Here is an 18,696-nt window from a genome sequence, read left to right as displayed (position 1 = left end):
GGACATCATTTTTAACTCTTGAAAAAGTTTCCCGGCAGCGCTTGAGCTTTGGCTTGGGGACATGGTCGTCATCAACGAAATCTCCGGCGACTGGTTCCGCGGCTACAAGGTGGACGAGCCCGACCGTCTGGGGATTTTCCCCAAGTGCTACATTCATCTCAAGCCGCAGCGAACTCTGAAGATCATCGACGAAGCAGCTTCGAGCGTCACCGAGTGGTCCAAGTACTTGGAGAAGATGTACGAGTACGAAAAGTACGACAGCGTCGAGCTCAAAAAGCAGGAAGTCGCGGTTCTCATCAATCGCGTTCTTGAGCTTCGAAGGAAGCTTGTTTCTGGCTCGTTGACGCAGGCGGCAACGGCCAAGATTGCCCAGGAACTTGCACAGCATTTGGACTTTGGCAACGCGCATTTGAAGGCGTACGGGGCGGACCACACGGTTCGTGGGCCGAATATGAACGTGATTTTGCCCAGCGAGGCAAACCCCGTCCAGTTGTACTCCAAGTCGCGGAAGAGCCAGAAACAGATGCAGAACATCATCGCCGAGGCGAGCCACTTTCACGACGCGTTGGAGAGCATCCGCAAGGCGGGAAACAAGGACCAGAACGTCAAGCGGCAGATATACTTCAGACTCGTCAACGCGCTTTTCAAATTCGGCGACGAGGCAGAATTCAACGTTTGCGTCGCCAAAGCAGACTCCGTCGGCCGCTTCCATCAAATCTCCGACAATTTGCTCATTCGCTGGAGCCAAGTGCGAATAAACGTCAACACGGATATTTTATCCAAGGGCCACTTGCTCAGGGGTCTCTTCATGGACTTGACAAACTCGGAGCTCGAAGATCCGAATGTGCTGTTGATCGTAACGATCGTCCGTGTCGGCCAAATGGATCTGAAAGATGCGGAGAAGAAACAGATGAGTTTGGGGAGCTCGAAAGCGTCGAAGAACGAGGGCAAGACTGGTGGAATCAGACGCCCCTTCGGCGTGTGCACGATTTCGATGAAGGACATTTTGAGTCCGACGGTCAAAAGCGACGCCATCGTCAGTCTGAAAGTCTTCCGCTACGGGAACGATGAGCCCTTCCATCGCTTCATCATTCGCTGCGTGAACCACCATTTTGGACGGGAAACGAGCTCCTCGGTCAGCAACATGGCGCAGAACTCGAATCTCAAGGAGCTTGGCCAACTGCTCGTGTCTTTCTGCGTTCTGCACGGCTCCCTAGAGCACATCAAGAAAGCGAACAGCGAACTGGTCGGCAACCAAGTCGGCTGCCAAATCGTGGAGCGACGCACCTTCCCGGACGTGATCATGCCCGGCTTGTACCGAAACGACTTCTACATTCTTTTGCGGAGCGGCAACTTCGAGAAATCGACCAAGCAAGCGCGCAGCATTCAAGTGGAAATGTCCGTGCGCGTCCAGGACAACGTGATCCCGGGGACGTTCGCGCACGGCGAGTTCGCCGTCCCCTGCAGCCACTTCCGCAGCCACGTTTACTACATGGAAAAGTCTCCCAACTGGATGGAGTGGGTCAAAATGCGCATCCCCGTCGACGAGTTCAAAAAGCATACGTCCTCTTCACCTTTCGGCATCGCTCGACGACGCAGTCAAAAGACAAGAGCGAGCAGGAATTCGCCTTTGCCTTCTTACCGCTCAAGTCGCACAAAAGTGGCACCATTCAAGACAATGATTACAAGGTGAGAATCATGAATTACAGAATAGCCCTAACCTTCATCTCAGCTGATCGTTTACAAAGCAGATGCATCAAAGATCAAATCGGCCAACTTCTTGCCCCTCCAAGCGCGCCACACGGAAGATGGTCTCTCCGACTTGGCGTCTTCAGACGGCATCCACGCGACCAAGGACTTTATCCACGTGCGGACGTCGCTTTACTCGACGAAGCTGCCCCAGGATGGCGGAATCATCGGCCTGCTCCGTTGGAAGAGCGATCCGAGTAAACTCGATGAATATTTGGAATCGCTGCGGCGCTACGACTCGATCGGCGATTCCAAAGTTAGCGGCAAGCAGCACGAAATCATGATTTTCTTGACCGACATTCTCGACGCGCTCTTCGGAATTTTGAACGACTCAAGTTTGAAGAAGTTCGACGAAGATGTGCTTTTGACTTTGTCGAGTTTGATCCAGATCGTCGGGAACGAACGATTCAAGCAGTTCCAGGAAGTGCTCGAAGAATACATCAACGTTCATTTTTCGCAAACGCTCGCTGCTGTCCGTCTTCTTCAGCTGATCAACAAAAGAATCGAAACGAGAGAACGTTCCAGATCTAGGGATCCAAATTTTCGTAAAAATCTTTTATTTAAAATCCAATATTTCGCAATTTTATCTTTATTTTTTCGCAAAAAGATCCCTTTCCAGATCAGCCCGATCAGCGGACAATGAGTTGAAGGGTCGTTACATGGTTGTGCGTAGCTTGAAATACCTCTTCAAGTTCATCGTACGCTCGCAAAAGCTGTACAAGACGCTTGGAGACTCGGATCCGGCCACTTACTTCGTGCACGACATTTCCTTCGAGTCGCTGGTCGAAGGCTTCTTTTGCTCGATCCAGAGGTTGCTAAATGAGAAGGGCCAAAGTCTGACCGCGCATGCAGCTGTTTTCCAAAATCTGCCCGCGACACTAGACGAGCTCGTGCACGTCATCGCCCCCGACCTACTAGCTCAGGCACGGGGTTAACTTGGTTGAGCTTCGCTTTTCGCACGTTTTCAAATAATCAAAAATAACCTCGATCGTAGCAAATGGTGGCGATAATGCGCCAGATAGGCTTCATTCCCGGAGAAAGCCGCTACGACGAGCAGCAGCTCATTGAGAAACGCGTCGTCTTCTTCAACTTATCGGTCAATTCGGTGGTGTTCACTGACTTCCCTGATTGCCAGAAGATTATTTTGGAGGAGCTTGTGGCTCAATTGAACTCAATGCTCGAATTGAACATCGAACCAGCTGCTACGGCGGCGTTAATTGGCGACATCATTTGCGCCTGCGAAAACAATTCCGTCTCGCAGAAAGTCATTCTTGCTCAGCTACTGCGCCCTCTAATGAAGCGCTTTGTCAAATCTGTCGAGACTGGGAGCTTGGACGAATCTTCGAAAGAGTCCACTCAGCATTTGTTTTCAACGATCGTGACGGTGCTGAACTGGCTGTCGCAGGATCTTTACCAGTACTTGATCGACTCGGTGACGGAAAATGAGGGCTCTAACCACTTCCACCTCAAGCAGTTTTTGATGCAGCTGTACGAGTTCATCCAGATCTCGGCGCAGTGCGACTTCTCCATTCCGAAAGAGTGGGTCCAGCTCAGCATCCAATCCGCCGCGACAATCCTCAACTGCATCAGAATGACCTCCCTGACGCTCTATTCGTACTTCCAGAGCAAAAGTGAGTTCAACTTTGAACTCTGGAAGAGCTTCTTCAACATTTCGATCTTCTTCCTCAGCCAGCCGATTCTGCAGATTGAGGAGAAAGTCTTCATCAAAAGACTAAAGATGAAGCTGATCTATGGGGACATGCGTCTCCAAGTGGCCACGCTGGTCAAGGAAATGTGGAACAATTTGGGTCGCAACAAGCAAGACTTCATCACGCACGAAGCTCAAGACGTTCTGCAGAATTTTCTGCGGATGAGTTTGGTTCCGGTCAAGTCGCTGCGCGAAGAGACGCTGCCAATTTTCTACGATATGATCAATTTCGAAGTGGCGACGAGCAAGAATGCTACCTTCCCAATCGTCGAGCACGCGGTCATTTCCTCGCTGGACAAGCACTTCTCGGACGGCCTGGGCGACCAGCAGTACGTCGAGCTCTTCGTCAACATCCTCTCCTCTTGGTGTCAGCGGAACCAGAAGCTTCAGGCTTTGGGACTCGATTTCGTCCGAAAAGTCAACATTTTTATGAATCTGCTGCTCGAGTTCCGCGCCAACGTCTCCAAAGACCAAATCGACGCCATGATCGTCATCGAGAAGCTCTTGAAGTTCTACAGAAATGAGCTCAACCGGGACGACCTCTACATCGACTATCTCTACAAACTCTACAAAATTCACAAAGAGACTAACAATTTCGCGGAAGCAGCGTTCGTTCTCTTGGAACACGCTGATAGATTGTCCTGGGAACCTCGCTCTCTCTCAATCAGGTACTCAAAACTGAGTTTTTCATCCTTGATTTCATCATTTTCAGCAACTACTGCTCCTCCGTGGTTTTAAAGTACCAGAATTGCCACACAGAGCGAGATTTAAAAGAAGAGCTCTACGAGGAAATCATCGAGCTTCTGGACAAAGGAAAGATGTGGGAAGAAGCGATCCGCTGCTCGAAAGAGATCGAGAAGGAATACGAAGAAAACCAGCTGGACTATGTGAGCCTGGCCGAGCGGCTAGAGATGCGCTCTCGACTAAGCCGCAAGATCGTCGACAAGTCTGTTGTGCGAATCCCCTCGCCCTACTTCTTCGTCGGCTACTTCGGACACGGCTGGCCCGAGCAGTATTCGAACAGGATGTTTATTTACAGAGGCAACGAGTTCGAGCTCAGGGACGATCTCATCGACACCATCCAGGTTTGCCTCCATGATTTACCTTCTTTTTGAAAAGCCTTTTTACAGTCTCGATATCCGAAGTCAAAGGTGATGAACAATACGAAGCCTCCAGATCCACACATCAAGCAGTCAATCGAGCAGCACTTGCAAGTTTACGAAGTGAAGCCAGTCGGCAACATCCCCGCCCAATTCAAGGTAAGCTTCAGTTCTCAAAACCATGAATTACTAAAAGCTCGCAGGAAAAACCCGTGCCTCCGAAAATCCTGCAGTACTACATGTGCAACGAGACGAGCAACTTCAAGTACGACCGGCGATTCCACCAAGGAACGCGGCTCGTCAACAACGAACACGCGACGATGTGGATCGAGCGGCGAATTTACAGGACGGCGGGGCGGTTTCCCGGGATTCTCAGATGGTACGAAGTAGAAGACACAAACACTGAAACGCTCTCGGAACGGATACGCTTTTCTATTTATATTGAGATTGACCGAAATGAAGATTAGATAAGAATAGAGCTATCCCGATAAAAAGCCGCTTGAAAACGCGATCGCAATCGTCGACTCTCGAAACGCCGAGCTGACGGCGATGGTGAAGGAGTACAGCCAAGACGTGGAACAATTCCAGCAGCTGACCCAGACGCTAAAGGGCACGGTCGATCCGGCAGTATCGCGCGGCTTCTCCAACTACGAAGAGGCCTTCTTCTCGGCTGCGTTCGCGCAGAACGCCACAGCCGCCGAATACAAGCAAATCAACAGGTTGAAAGACTTGATGGCCGAGCAGATCCCCATTCTCGAGAAATTGATGGTGCTCCATGGCAACTTAGTGGACACTTACCAGCCGACGCTCGCCCCGCTTCACGACGACTTGACCAGCATTTTTCACAAGTTGAAGGCCGACGTCGAAGAGAAATATGGAAGGAACTGGATTTTAAGAAACAGAATAATGATTCGAATGGCGTTGTTTGGCACGAGCACAGCTCAGTTTTCAACGCTCAAATCTTTGAAAGGGGTCTTATTTTTGTTTCGCGATCGATCCACTCTAAAGGCGAACAATATCTTCCTCGCTGCAGCGTTTGCCAACTTCGATCAATCGCCGTGAGAGTCGTCTCCGTCGAAAGTCGACCGTCGATGCTTCCCGCGTTTCGGTGGAGGACAACTCGTCTGGTTCCGGCTCGCGTCCGGGCAGCGCCTATCAGGATATGCCCGAGATTCCGGTAAATCGACCCTTTACTTTGCTTTTTAGCTGATTCTTATTGTAGATGAAGACGCTGCCGAAGAAGAAAGTGGCCCGTTCGGATTCCAAAATCGCCTCTTTGAAGAAATCGAGGCGGCAGTCGAGGCCGACCGAGTGGCTGGTCGACAAAACCGACAACATCCGCGAAACGCTCAATAAAAGTACTCAACTTTCAACCTTTCTTAAGTCGAATTTTAAATCGTAGCGGCTCAAGAACTCCGCCGTCAAATCTCCTCCGACTCGTTCCGCTCAAAATCGCCAGAACGCATCATCAAGCCGACTTTCAACTTTAGCTCGACGGTAGAGCTGCGTGAGCATGTGAGTACTCTCTTTTGCGAAAAGCGAACTAACCAATAATCAAAAAGGCGACGCCAATGCGCCCAAGAAGACCCAAATCTCAGTCCAGATCCAGACCCGAATCATGGGCTGAATCTGAGAATAGCACGCTAAAGGTTCGTCGCAAACAACGTCTTAATTCATAATCAATTAATAAATTATTAATAAACTAATTAATACCGCGATTCTGTTTTCGTCCTGACTTCTTATCGCTGAAATTCCAACTGCCACCAAACAAAAATTCCTGCTAAAAATCGAGACAGCCCCATTTTCGCGGCTCCGAGCAAAAGAAGATAAAAAAAGCCGCGCTTTCTGCGGCTTTGGTTCTTTTTTGCTCGAATCCGCAAATAGCTTCTCGATTTTCAACAGTAATTTTAGTTTAGTTAAAGTCGGGAATCCAGCGAAAATTTGTCAAGAAGAAAACCGAATCGCGGTGCATTTAAGAATTTTTTGATTGAATTCATTTTAAACAAGCTTCAGATTTATTCCCCACCTCTCTCGCCCGACGAACCTAGGGTTCCGCACGATCGGAGGACCCAAATTTCAAAAACCAAAATTAACTATAAGAAATTTTGAAGTTTTAAGTGGGATTGAGGTTTTCGACTATGGCGAAGAAAATGACGATACTTTTATTCTGATAACTCTTAAAATTCGCCGATTTATCTCGGTTTTTCCGGTATATTTCTGTCGCACACGTTCAGCCGCCCTCCCATTAAAAAGAACACCAAAAAATAATAGTTTTCGTTTTTAAATGAAATTATAACTCAGCGAACTTTTTGTGTGCTGATCAATTAAAGTTTTCAAAACTATTATCATTTTTATTTCCCGTGCGCTGATTGGTCGAATTTCTGACTGTGTTGTTCAGATGGAAGAATCTTCAGTCTAGAAAAAGTCGCTTGCGCAGCTGACCAATCAGAGCGCATAAGCCTTTTAAACTTTATATTTTTAAATAGCTTTAAAATAACCAAAGAAATGGCATTGGGGGGAAACAAGGATCGGATATGGATTCAACTAGTCATTTTTAGTAGAATTTAAAAATTTTGGTAAATATAAAGTCTCTGTCCGAATCGTGCGGAACCCTAGACGAACCTCCTCCTCTGCCTCTGAAAAAAGCTCCCGAAAAGCCGCCCAAACCGCCAAAAATGATTTAAAAAGTCTATCTGTCTCAAAGTAAAAAAAACTAAAGAATCTTCAATCCGTGCAACTATCAAAGTAAAAAAGAAATTCGAAAAAAGTCTCATGAAAATCGTGAAAAAATCAAAATCTCAATTTCAATCAAAATCAGTTCATTCTTCTTCTGTCATGCATTCCATCCTTGATTTCAACTTTCTGTTTTTATGATTTTTATTCCAAAAATTCTGAACTACTGAATCTACTTCTGTCCTTTCGAAACTAACTGCTCTTTTTCAAAATCGCTCTTCCAAAAATTCAATTTTCCATTTCGAATTCGAACATTTCAGAAGTAGACTTTTGATTATCGGAACGCTCCTTTTTCTGAGCAGGGATGTCAAGGCATGAATCTGTTTCCTGCGATAATTGTCTTCAAAATAACTTTGAAGTGAGTATTTCACCGATTTCGTGTTAAAAAATTTGATGTTAGAAGGGGGTCCCTTCGAAACCCAGAGAAAGGGGGTATCGAACAACCCCCCCCCCCCTCTCCCTTCTAGAAGAAAATCTCGCTGAGTAGGTTTCTGGGGGCCCCCTAGAAGCAAATCGCCTACCATTGTCACCCCTAAACGATCAAATGATAAAATATAATTCAGGGTATCCGGTATAAATGTTTAATTTGCCACGACTATGACTTGTGCGAGCGTTGTTATTCCCGAAGCGCGTCGACAAGCAACCACCGGCCCGACCACCCCATGCAGGTAGAAATGAAACGCCAGCGCCCGTTTTTAAAACCGCCCATTGCAGAGTATACTGACGCACCACGACTCGAACTTGTACCACAGAGGGGATTCCGACCCCGATTGTTATACTTGTCCCTTTTGCGGCCATTTCGGCTTCAGGAGTTCTGACCTGGCTTCACACATTTCGTGAGTTCCCCGCTTCTTTGCCCCTTTTTTCTAGCTTCTTTCTTCAGAACAGTTCACCGTGGCGAAGTGAAAGACGTCCTTTGTCCAGTCTGCGCGGTTACTTCTTCAAGCGAACCAAATCACATGACCGACAATTTGTTAAATCACCTCGAAATCGACCATGTCCAGGAACAGGTTAAAAATTGAAGACATAGAGGAAAAATTCCAAAGTTTTGATTGGAGACTTTTTCTTAAGGAAATACCTATTCGTCTGAGCTCGGAAACCTGTGTAGGAAACCTGAGTCAGAATTCTGAATAATTTCATCAAATTCAGGGCCCTGAGTCAGGTTTTCTTTTTGCATAGGTTCTTATTTTTGATTATCTGATTATTCGCTTTTTTAAAAATGGAAAAAATAGTTCGATTTTTGAAAAAAAAACTGGTTCGGGCGGCGAAATTGGTTGTTTTTCGCGGCGCGCCACCCAGTTTTTTTTCATCCCACGCGGAGAGAGAGTCACAGTCGTCATCTGTTTAGAGCTTTTTTCGCGAAATTATGGAGAATTTAGAGCGAGCGCGCTTGAAAAGTTTGAGCAGAGAGTTTAAGCTTTGGCGAAAAGAAGGATCAAGGAGGGGCAACTTTTTTAACCTTGAAAAGCCGTTTCGATCTGCGAGAAACGTCAGGTCGATTATTCGATCGTCGCGAGGCGGAAGCAGGCCGAACAGGAATCTAAGGAGCAGTGCGATCCCCATCATGGACCTTGTCAGCAATCGCGAGATCATTGACCTCACAGGTAAGTCTTGACTGATTCGTAAAGAGACGAAAAAGACAGTTGAAGACCGATTGGATCGAACAAGCATTCGGCCTTTTTGAAATTTGTAAGATCATTTACAATTTAACTCGTCATTTATTACCAACTCTACTCATTTTATCTTTTCCACTTTCTAGATTCTTTCCTCTTCAAAAATAACAGAACAGGGGAGAATCAGTTATGTTCTGAGCGAGCTGCTAACAGCGCTTGTTTAGGACTGAATCCTATGATCGACGACCCGGCCATTCGCAACTTGATAATGGATATAACAAGGAGAAACACCAGCAACCGAACGGAACGAGCTGCGACGCCATCGAAGGCAAGCAACGCGCTCAACGCTCAAAATAATAAAGTTGTAAGTTGAAAAGAAGAAGCTTCGGTGCTCGTTTCCATTGATTTGATTCTCCCTCTCTCATGTGGGTTCAGAAACCTGCGTAGAAATCTGAGTCAGGGGCCTTGCTTTTCACAATAGCTCTTTCAGGTCCATGACTCAGGTTTCTGGGCCCATAGCGAGAAGGAGAATCAAATCAATGGAAAAGAGCACCTGTGTAAAATCCTGAGTCAGGGTCCTGAAAGAGCTATGATGAAAAGTCGCGTCGTTAGTCTGGGCCCTGACTCAGGTTTCGACACAGGTTGGGGAAGTCAGTTTCTCAATCAGTAGCTCAATCAAATAACCATCTTGTTTTAGCAAAGCCAGGCCGTCCCCACTTCACTCCTGCTGGACAATCTATCTGAAGAAGAAGACTCTTCGAACGACGAGTCGCACGAGAAAGGCGTCTTTTTCCAAGACCTGCTGCTTTCGACGCTGACTGATCGCAAACTCAACTTGGTCACATTCTCCCGTAAATCAATTTTTTACTATTCTAATTCTTCAAAGAATCGTATTTTTCTTGAAGGGTGACATTTCTTTTTTCGCGGGTCGTTACTTTTCAACCAGAAATGAAGCCAATAGTTAACGTTTGTTTCAGAAGCCGAAGAAGAGGAAGCAGAAGAGTCAGAAGCGTCGGAATGCGACTTTGGCTTGTGCGACACTGACCCGGAATCGGTGCTGAGTCGGAAGATGCGAAAAAGGCAAAAGGCGCCAATGTGCGAAAAAAGCGACAGCTGGCGAATCCCTTCCTCTTGAAAACAACAACAATCCAGACTCGGAGGCATGAAGAATAAAAAAAGAAAAAATTGATCCTGAAAAACGATCCTGAAAACAACGAAGAAAATAAAAATTTTCCACTTGTTCCATTTTGTAGAATTTGAAGATCGCATTTACATTACTGTACAATTGAATACTGTTGTTGTGTTGAGAAAAAATCTTACTGAAAAATTTTTATTCTTTTTTTTTCCAAAGAGCGACTTTTCTGATTTTACCATTTCAAAAATTTCATATTTCGATTTTTGCTTCAACAAAAATGCGGGCTTCACCAAAAAGTAATAATCACGGTCGGTTTATTTATTGTTCTCGTGCTCGACAGTGCTCAATAGAAAATAAATTCACTTATTTCATGAAAAAAGAAAAGTTTCTAGTTTCTCTTCTTTTTGTTGTTTGGACCGGGTTTTGGGTTGGGAGGAGAAAGATAAAGAAAGAATGAGCATTCCCTCGAAGTATTACAGTCTTGGAGTTACTGAAGTGCTTTCTGATGTGCAGATAGCGACTTGGGCTCGGCAACCTGTGTAGAAACCTGAGTCAGGGTTCTGAAAGAGCTTTAATGAATAGCCGCGGCTTCAAAGGAAACCTATGAGGTTGTCATTTTCGTGGCTATATATTTAAGCTCTTTCAGAACCCTGACTCAGGTTTTAACACAGGTTGCCGACCCGAGATAGCGCAGGAGTACTCAGACGATCCCAGTGTAGGGATCTCACTGGCTTCTGGTCAACCGGTTCAGGTATTTATTCAAATTTTTTTTTTTTGCCTGGTTTTCTGATTGAGTAGAAACAGAAGAAGGTTGAGACGAGTGGGGGAGGGATTTAGCCTTTGGAATGAGCTGAGCAGCGTTTTTTTTTTGTTGTACTCGGCCTGCCCCAGGGCTCCCGGCTGGCCTCTACAGATCGCTTCATTCTGTCTGGCAATAATCACTTTCATACTTTCTGATACTTGAATCCAAATTATATCTTTTGCTTTGGCACTTTTGCAATGCCGAAATCGCGAGATAGTCCAAAGTCTCGGCCCAGTCCGACGAGCCCGCGCGTTGAACGACTTGACGCCATGGGTCACGTCAACTTGCAGGTACCGAACAGCCTTTTCTTTTGAAATGATTCTGACTATTTTGATCAAGCTAAATTCACTCGCACAAAAAAAGAATGATTAACTACCAGTTGATTTTTTTAAATTGGAAAATTTGATTTATGAAACAATTATTTATTTTATAAAAAATTATTAATTGATCAACTACTAATTTGAGTCAATTTAATGAAACAATCATTAGATAAGATTCAAATTGATAATTAAAAAATCAATAATTTAAATTATTAAAATAATAATTTCAAAACTCGAAGAAAGCGAACTTAACTTTTGAAAATATTATTATTTTATACTTAAAATTATTGATTTATTAATGACCAATTTGAATCATATATAATGACTGTTTCATTGAATCGACTCAAATTGGTAGTTGATCAATTAATAATTTTTAATAAAAAAATAAAATTTCAAGACTCAAACTTTTCCGTTAAAAACAGCTTTTAATTAATCATCCCTTTGTGAGTGAGTTTAGCTTGATTACGATTGGCAATAGACGATAATGAGTGGGAGAATCATGCATTTTTATTGCTTCCTTCACCAGGAGCTTTTGAATTGCTTTTTTTTCGATTTTATTTTTAAAATTGAATTATGAGAGAGCTAGCTAGATGGCTCCCATTGCGGGTATTTTTGGTTGTTTGAGTTTGTTGTGAGAAAATTTTGTTGGATGAAGGGATGATCCGTTTTTTAAAGTGGAGAGTTGAGGGTAGATTTACTTTCTTTTTTGAAAATAGGCTGTGTGGGAAGCAAGTGATCCCCAGCTGCAGCCCCGGAGCAATCATCTTGTTTGACACCGCCGGTAGAGATAACTCATATATAATTATTGTTATGCTTCTCACCTTTTTAAGTTCTTTAACGAGCCAGCCAGGGAGAGAGAAAGTCATCTTTTGCCCTAAAGAGATCTTACTACTCTTCTTAAAAAAATACTACTACTTCTGAAATTGGTAAAATGAAAATATGGATAAAAGCCAAAACTGTCTTCGTTTGTTTTGCCGCAGGGTGGCTTCAGAGAGGGTAGCTTATGCTTTTTACGGATTTCGCGGCAGTTCGCGGCTGAGTAGTCCTTGATAAGCAAAGGCGCACTCGCGCACGCGCTAAACATTCCTTTTCAATCAGCGCGAATGAGCTCCTTTTTTCGGCTTGAGTGAAAAAGTGATTGTGTGCCCAAAACTACGCTGGCTTGACAGACTTGAGAGAAACGGGCATCAACGAAGAGAGTTCTTTTTTATTTTCAATAAGCAATTTCGCGCTTTTCAGATTTTGAGTTCCGGGATGGCAGACATTGACGTTGATCGCTACCAGGGGCCTCTGAGAGAGGCGACGCCAAATGGCCACGTCGGATTCGACTCCCTCCCCGACCAGGTCGTCAACAAAGCCACCAACAATGGATTCTGCTTCAATATTCTTTGCATCGGAGAGACAGGAATCGGTAAGATACAACTCCCTTCACCCACCCTACAGCGAGTTCTTTCGACAACGATGTCTTCCATCCAGCCCCATATTGGTTCAAATTGATTGACCAATCAAAAAGCTGATCGAAAATAACCCAATCGAAGGAAGGCTTTTAGATCTTTCTGGATGTCTAGAAATGTGACATTTCAAATGTCTACAAATGTCTAGAATTGTCTAGCGATGTCTAGAAACGTCTAGAAATATCTAAAGCAACAGAAAACTAATTTGAATCTAGGTAAATCGACGCTTATGAATACTTTGTTCAACACTTCCTTCGACGACGATCCACGACCACACGATCTTCCCGGCGTCCGACTGCGCGCCAACTCTTACGAGCTTCAGGAACGGTCTTCAACGCTTCTTTCTTTCTAAGAATAGAAAGAGTTTGTTCTAACGAGGCGAGTTGGGGGAGCTCCAATTAATTTGTGAAAGGGAGAGATCAAAGAGACCGAAAAAGGAAACAAACGTCCGTCTGAAGCTGACAATCGTTGACACTGTAGGTTTTGGCGATCAAGTGAACAAAGAGAACTCTTACAGGCCGATCGTTGATTACATCGACCAACAGTTCGAGGCCTACCTCCAGGAAGAGCTCAAGGTCAAGCGAAACCTCCACGACTACAATGACAGGTAGCTCCCATTTTCTTGGCTCTTCTTTTTCAACCCTTTTTTCCAAGTCGAATCCACGCCTGTCTCTACTTTATCGCTCCTACTGGTCACTCGCTCAAATCGCTCGATCTTGTCACAATGAAAGAACTCGTCGAAAAAGGTACTCCTAGCGCGAGTTAGTTTTGAATCACTTGATCGACTTTTCATTATTCCGTGTACCTAGATGTCTATTGAGGCTTACAAATGTTTACAGATGTCTTAAGATGTCTAGTAATGTGTCGAAATGTCACTTGATGTACCTGGATGTCTTATGACTTCTTAAAATGTTACAGATGTCTAAAGATAGCTCTAAATGTCCCTAGATGTATAAATTACTGTACATAAAAATAACCAACTGTATTTCAGTAAACATCATCCCCGTCATCGCCAAGTCGGACACCATCTCAAAAGAAGAGCTCCAACAATTCAAGTTCAAGATCATGTCTGAGTTGCTGAGCGCGGGAATCCAGACTTATCAGTTCCCCACAGGTATGCGACCATTTATGCCGCCAGACAGAAATTTACTTTATCAATTTTATTATTTTGATTAACTCAGCTCAGCGTCAGTTCGAAACGATTCAACGCTAGCTGGGTTTAAAAATTTCGATTAATTAAAAACTGGAAATTATTAATTTTTGAATTGCAGAAGAGCGTAATCCAGGGCACTGGATGTTTATTGGTATGTTCATTTACGGAATCTTTGAAATCAGTTATCTGCATGTCACCAGCAACTGTTGTACAGTAGTACTGTAACTGTAGTTTTCTACTGCCTGTTTCAGTGTCTTGTCGACCAGTTGCGCACCAGCACCCATTTATTATTATTACCACAGACTTTCCACAACACTGTCGACTATATTAGGTCATCTCCTTGGCCCTAAAACCTGTGTAGAAACCTGAGTCAGGATTATGAAAGATCTAACAGCTAAAAATCAGCTTCTTATTGAAGTTCTTTCAGGATCCTGACCTGTGTAGGAAACCTGAGTCAGGTTTCACCGATTCAATCTATTTTCATTATAGTTCTTTCGAGAACCTGACTCAGGTTTCCACACAGGTTCCTTCAGGCTCAAGCCCAGGTCATGTCTTGTTTTTCAGTCGTCAATCTTCTGGAAGGCCTGTAGCACAGAACTTGAGATTTTCTTGACTAACCAACTAGTAGAGGAGCCTGTCAACGACTCTTTGGCGAGTTTCCTTGACAAAATAACAGACGGCAAAGAATCACGCCGCAAAGCAAAAAGACACAGCGTAAAACTTGAATGTTTTCAGTGTTCGGGGCACAACTTTTAGTCGCAAAAGATTAAACGTTTGATGTTTTATTATTATCTTATTTATTCCTTTATCGTTGATTGTTGAGCGTTTTTATCTCTTCCTTGCTATCAAGCCGGGCTAAAATGAATTCTAGACGACCAGTCAGTTTCTGCGCTAAACGCGAAAATGAACAGTCTCTTGCCCTTCGCCGTGGTTGGATCTATGGACGAAATCAAAGTCGGAAACAGAATGGTCCGCGCAAGACAGTATCCTTGGGGCACAGTGCAGGTGAGTCCCTCTTTTCTGGGTCTTATTCCTTTCATCTTCGATTTTTAGGTTGAAAACGACGCCCACTGCGACTTCGTGCACCTCCGAGAAATGATCTTGAGAACGAACTTGGAAGATCTTCGCTCTACTACTCACACTAAGCACTACGAGGTAGCTAAAGAAAAACTTAGACCTCCGAAACCTTTTCCAAAAAGAGATCGCTATTGATCGCCCCGGGTTCTCGGGCGATGTCTCAATGGCAACTTAGATATCTACAGATGTCCACAGACTTCTATGAATGTTTAAACATCCTCAAAGATGTCTTTAGATAACTCTGGATGCCTATCCATGTCTATTGATGTCTATAGATGTTTACGGATGTTCCTAGAGTAGAGATCATGTCTATTGACGTCTATTGATGTCTAAAGATGTCTTAGGATGTCTCGAGATTCTTCTAGATGTCTGTGAATGTCGCCAGATGTCTTTAAATGTCCCTGAATGTCCTCTTGATCCTCTTACAGTCAGTAAATTGACATTTGTTTTTAGCTGCACAGACGCAACAAACTGCGAGAAATGGGCTTCAACGACGATGCTCAGTCGAACAATTTCAACCTCCAAGCAGGGCTGCCCAATCGGACAAGAAATCTTGGTCTCGGCGATCCGATTCCGATCCGATCCGAACCTCATCCGATCCGACCGATTTCCGATCCGATTACCGATTCCGATCGGATTTTCCAATTCCGATCGGAAAAACATGTCCGATCGGAAAATTTTCCGATCGGAAAAATCAAGGAAGATTTTCAATTTTCAAAAAGTGGCAATTTTTTCAATAGTGTTCATGGCGACAGTAGAAACAGGTTTTTATACTGCTGCAAAATGGTGGAGCACTTTTGACTACCTTAACGCTTGAACGCATATTGCGCAGATTTCTGCGCAGAGCCCCTTTAAAGCTCGATATCTCATATTTTACTTGACCAAAATTTTAAATGGACCCCCACTTTAGGAGCTCTTTTTCGATGAGGAATCCGAATCTGGCATCGAAAAAAAATTTTAACTTCAGGATAAAAATTTGGCTTCAGAACGAAAATTTCCGATATTCTCGAAAAATCTTTTGTTAGCATTTCAACAGTTCTGCACTAATTTATCCCTCGATAAAAATATTTTTAGACGTTTTATCGCATTTATGCATCGAATCAAACATAAACTTTATCAAGAATATCTATTTTGTACATTTGTATTTGAGATCAATGAAATAGAAAAAAAAATGCACAAAACTGGCTCATTTTCGGGGAACTCTAGAAATCACTATTTTTAGTGAGGTTCGGGTTAGGGTTAAGATTTTAAATTATTATGAGCTTGTTTGCAAGCGTCTGAGCTTTATTTTGATAACTTTGGTTTTCTCAAAACTCGACCACAATCGTCGCTAGAGCGCTCTAAAGGTGCTGCGCAGAAATCTGCGCAATATGCGTTCAGCAGGAAAAAATTTCGTGCGTTCATGCGTTAAATTCAAAAATTTTTAGTTCTCTCTTTTGTGTCATGTAGTGTTAAATAAGCTTTTGGTGCCTTCAACATCACTAGTGGTGGAGCAATGACGTCCTGAATCCGGAATTTCCGACTGGTCGTGGGGACATAATAAAATTGAAAAGTGCTTACAGCCTATAGATCTGCAATTTCATCACTAAGGGGTGTTCCTTACATCAATATCAAACATTCTTGACATGTTTGGCGCAAACACCAGTGTTGGTGGTGGATAAATGACGTCATCAAGATTTTTTCCTAAGATTTTAGTGTATTTTTGAGGAGCTGATTACTCCACCGCCAGTTATGGTGTTGACACCAAAAGCTTATTTAACACCCTACAGACCCTCCCCAACTTGGTGCAAAAGAGAGAATTGAAATATCTCGACTCACACCTCCACCAATTTGGAGCAGAATAAAGAAAAATAAGTCTACAAAAAGCCTATGTGAATAAAGTCCCTGGCCTATGTGAATTAAGTCCCTGGCCTATGTGAATTAAGTCCTTGGCCTATGTGAATTAAGTCCCTGGCCTATGTGAATTAAGTCCTTGGCCTATGTGAATTTAGTCCCTGGCGCCATTTTTGGTAGCTTTTTAGTGGTTCTATCCGACGGGGATCCGAATTTTCCGATCGGAAATTCCGATCCGATTTTACCGATCGGAACCGATTTTCCCGATCGGACATGACTAAAATCTCCTCATCCGATCCGACCGATTACCGATCCGATTCCGATCGGATCGGATTTCCGATCGGATTCCGATTCGATTGGGCAGCCCTGCTCCAAGAAGTCTACGAAAACAAGCGAGTCGAACACCAGCGCAACATGCAAGACAAAGAAGACGAAATGAGACAGGTAGATCTTCGAAACAAGTCCTTTTTTTAATTGTTGATTTTCACGAACAGACATTCGTGGCGCGAGTGAAAGAAAAGGAAAACGAGCTGAAGGAGGCGGAGCAGCAGCTGCACGAGAAGTTCGAGACTCTTCGAAAACGACACACGGACGACAAGCGGCGGCTGGAAGAGCGACGCCAGGCGCTGGAAGACGAAATGAGCGCCTTCATCCAGCGCAAAAACGCCGTCGAAATGCAGCAAAGCCAAAACAAGAACAAAGCGCTCAAGAAAGAGCGCAACTAGCTTCCCTCCTTTCACTGCCGCTCCGAACGAATCTCACCAAATCTCCAAAAACGAAAAAAAGAAAGAAACGAAAAAATATTCATTCTAATTCTACTTCCCTCTCAAGAAAGTGGCAAAAAATAAACTTTTCCATGATTTGTCTGTACACCGCCGATCTTCCTGATTTCGCTCTTTTTCCCACTTTTTCATTAAAAAATTGGACGAAAATCCAAACCGGCCAAAGTCCATTTTTTTCATTCGAAATTCGCTTTATTTGAAATTCAAGTTGAAATTTTGAATTTCTACTTTTAAAAAAATTCGCTTTAAAAACTGGAAGCCACATTTTTTATTAAAAACTATCGAGCCTTACTAACTCCTCACTATCAAGCAGCATCAATAATTTCTACGACCCACGAAAAATTCCGAAGAGCAGTTAAAAATTTAACTTTTGAAGTCTCAAGTTCAACGATTTTATTCCTCAATTACGATTTACGACTCTTGCTAGAAGTTTCCAGCTCTGTGCCTTAAAAAATCCGCTCCTTCCTTTTTCTGGAACGTTCTAGTTGGTTGGACCACCCGCTGGCGCTGCGCCCATTGAGTGATTGAGCGAACCATTGCGGCGGTTATCGAACAAAAAATTATTCCATTCCAAAAATTAAGAAAAAAATAGAGAAAAAACTACTCAGAAAAAACATGATAAGACTAAAATAAATGTTCACCATTTTAACGTGAAAATATTTCTGGAACGTCGCCATTTTAACGGAATCTATTCTATTCAAGTAGGTCCCCTATTTGACGGATTTTCTAGCCCCAGGCTAGTTATTTAGCAACATTTCAGAAAATCCGTTATGATCCCCTTATTAACGGATTTTCTGAAATGTTGTTACATAACAAGCCTGGGGCTAGAAAATCCAGTAAATAGGGGGCCCTCTTGGAGAATATAAATCCGTTAAAATGGACACCTCCCAGAAGTAGTTTCCCCGTTAACTTGTGGACCGTCTACCTTACTACAGCAACCACTAAACGGCAGTACCTATCTCAAAGAAAAAAAATAGTCCTCCTACTTAAAATTGCGCCCTGTTTGAATTCCAAGCCATTTTCTACTACTTACTCAGACTCTTTTATTATTGTCATTTTAGCATGCCTCAAAAATTATTGTTTCTCTTTTTTATTTTCTTGCTAACACGCGCAGGCTCCGGGGTTCCATATTGCAAAGGGCTGTAGCATGAACCCGCTTTTGATGATTTTTAAAACACTACTACTAATAATAACGAAACGAACAACAGCTATTTCCGATTTGCGATTGAACAATTTC

At 43.7% G+C, this 18,696-nt stretch overlaps 4 protein-coding genes across 5 annotated transcripts in view; all 4 read left to right on the top strand.

Annotated features, from left to right (window-relative positions):
* The window catches only part of LOC145710247 (uncharacterized), a 39,292-nt gene that overhangs the window by 7,190 nt on the left and 13,406 nt on the right, over positions 1-18,696 (top strand). The window lies entirely within an intron of this gene.
* Positions 5-7,522, top strand: LOC145708347 (dedicator of cytokinesis protein 5-like). Its single transcript, XM_081786008.1, is given in 15 exon segments — positions 5-1,553; positions 1,556-1,689; positions 1,733-2,275; positions 2,277-2,672; positions 2,744-4,125; positions 4,170-4,542; positions 4,588-4,716; positions 4,761-4,972; positions 5,052-5,439; positions 5,567-5,734; positions 5,780-5,915; positions 5,960-6,072; positions 6,120-6,206; positions 6,571-6,601; positions 7,180-7,522. Coding segments are annotated over 15 exon segments (5,646 nt in total). The 5' UTR covers positions 5-61; the 3' UTR covers positions 7,242-7,522.
* LOC145708344 (uncharacterized) lies at positions 7,510-10,230 on the top strand. The gene is made up of 8 exons (XM_081786004.1): positions 7,510-7,648; positions 7,854-7,958; positions 8,005-8,126; positions 8,174-8,294; positions 8,759-8,894; positions 9,128-9,267; positions 9,601-9,754; positions 9,881-10,230. The coding sequence occupies exons 1-8, from the start codon at positions 7,595-7,597 to the stop codon at positions 10,036-10,038; spliced, it is 990 nt and encodes a 329-aa protein (XP_081642130.1). The 5' UTR covers positions 7,510-7,594; the 3' UTR covers positions 10,039-10,230.
* On the top strand, positions 10,973-18,677 carry LOC145708342 (septin-6-like). Of its 2 annotated transcripts, XM_081786002.1 has the most exons (12): positions 10,973-11,130; positions 12,400-12,571; positions 12,830-12,939; positions 13,055-13,221; positions 13,269-13,360; positions 13,606-13,728; positions 13,886-13,918; positions 14,639-14,772; positions 14,821-14,922; positions 15,298-15,370; positions 17,054-17,121; positions 17,172-18,677. In XM_081786002.1, exons 1-12 carry the CDS (start codon positions 11,038-11,040, stop codon positions 17,400-17,402), a joined length of 1,398 nt encoding a protein of 465 aa, XP_081642128.1. In that variant the 5' UTR covers positions 10,973-11,037; the 3' UTR covers positions 17,403-18,677. The 2 variants fall into 2 exon arrangements, with proteins under 2 accessions (XP_081642128.1, XP_081642129.1); XM_081786003.1 differs by lacking the exon at positions 13,886-13,918.

This window comes from Oikopleura dioica, chromosome XSR (genome assembly GCF_907165135.1).
Source record: "Oikopleura dioica chromosome XSR, OKI2018_I68_1.0, whole genome shotgun sequence".
NCBI classification, from domain to species: Eukaryota; Metazoa; Chordata; class Appendicularia; order Copelata; family Oikopleuridae; genus Oikopleura; species Oikopleura dioica.
This window is presented reverse-complemented; position numbering and strand designations above follow the sequence as displayed.

Coding starts and splice junctions, on each gene's coding strand:
- LOC145708344 (XM_081786004.1), top strand. CDS start 7,595: ATGTCAAGGCATGAATCTGTTTCCTGCGATAATTGTCTTCAAAATAAC. Junction 8,127..8,173: donor GACCTGGCTTCACACATTTC/GTGAGTTCCCCG, acceptor TTCTTTCTTCAG/AACAGTTCACCGTGGCGAAG. Junction 8,895..9,127: donor CGAGATCATTGACCTCACAG/GTAAGTCTTGAC, acceptor GCGCTTGTTTAG/GACTGAATCCTATGATCGAC.
- LOC145708342 (XM_081786002.1), top strand. CDS start 11,038: ATGCCGAAATCGCGAGATAGTCCAAAGTCTCGGCCCAGTCCGACGAGC. Junction 11,131..12,399: donor TGGGTCACGTCAACTTGCAG/GTACCGAACAGC, acceptor CGCGCTTTTCAG/ATTTTGAGTTCCGGGATGGC. Junction 12,940..13,054: donor ACTCTTACGAGCTTCAGGAA/CGGTCTTCAACG, acceptor CCGAAAAAGGAA/ACAAACGTCCGTCTGAAGCT.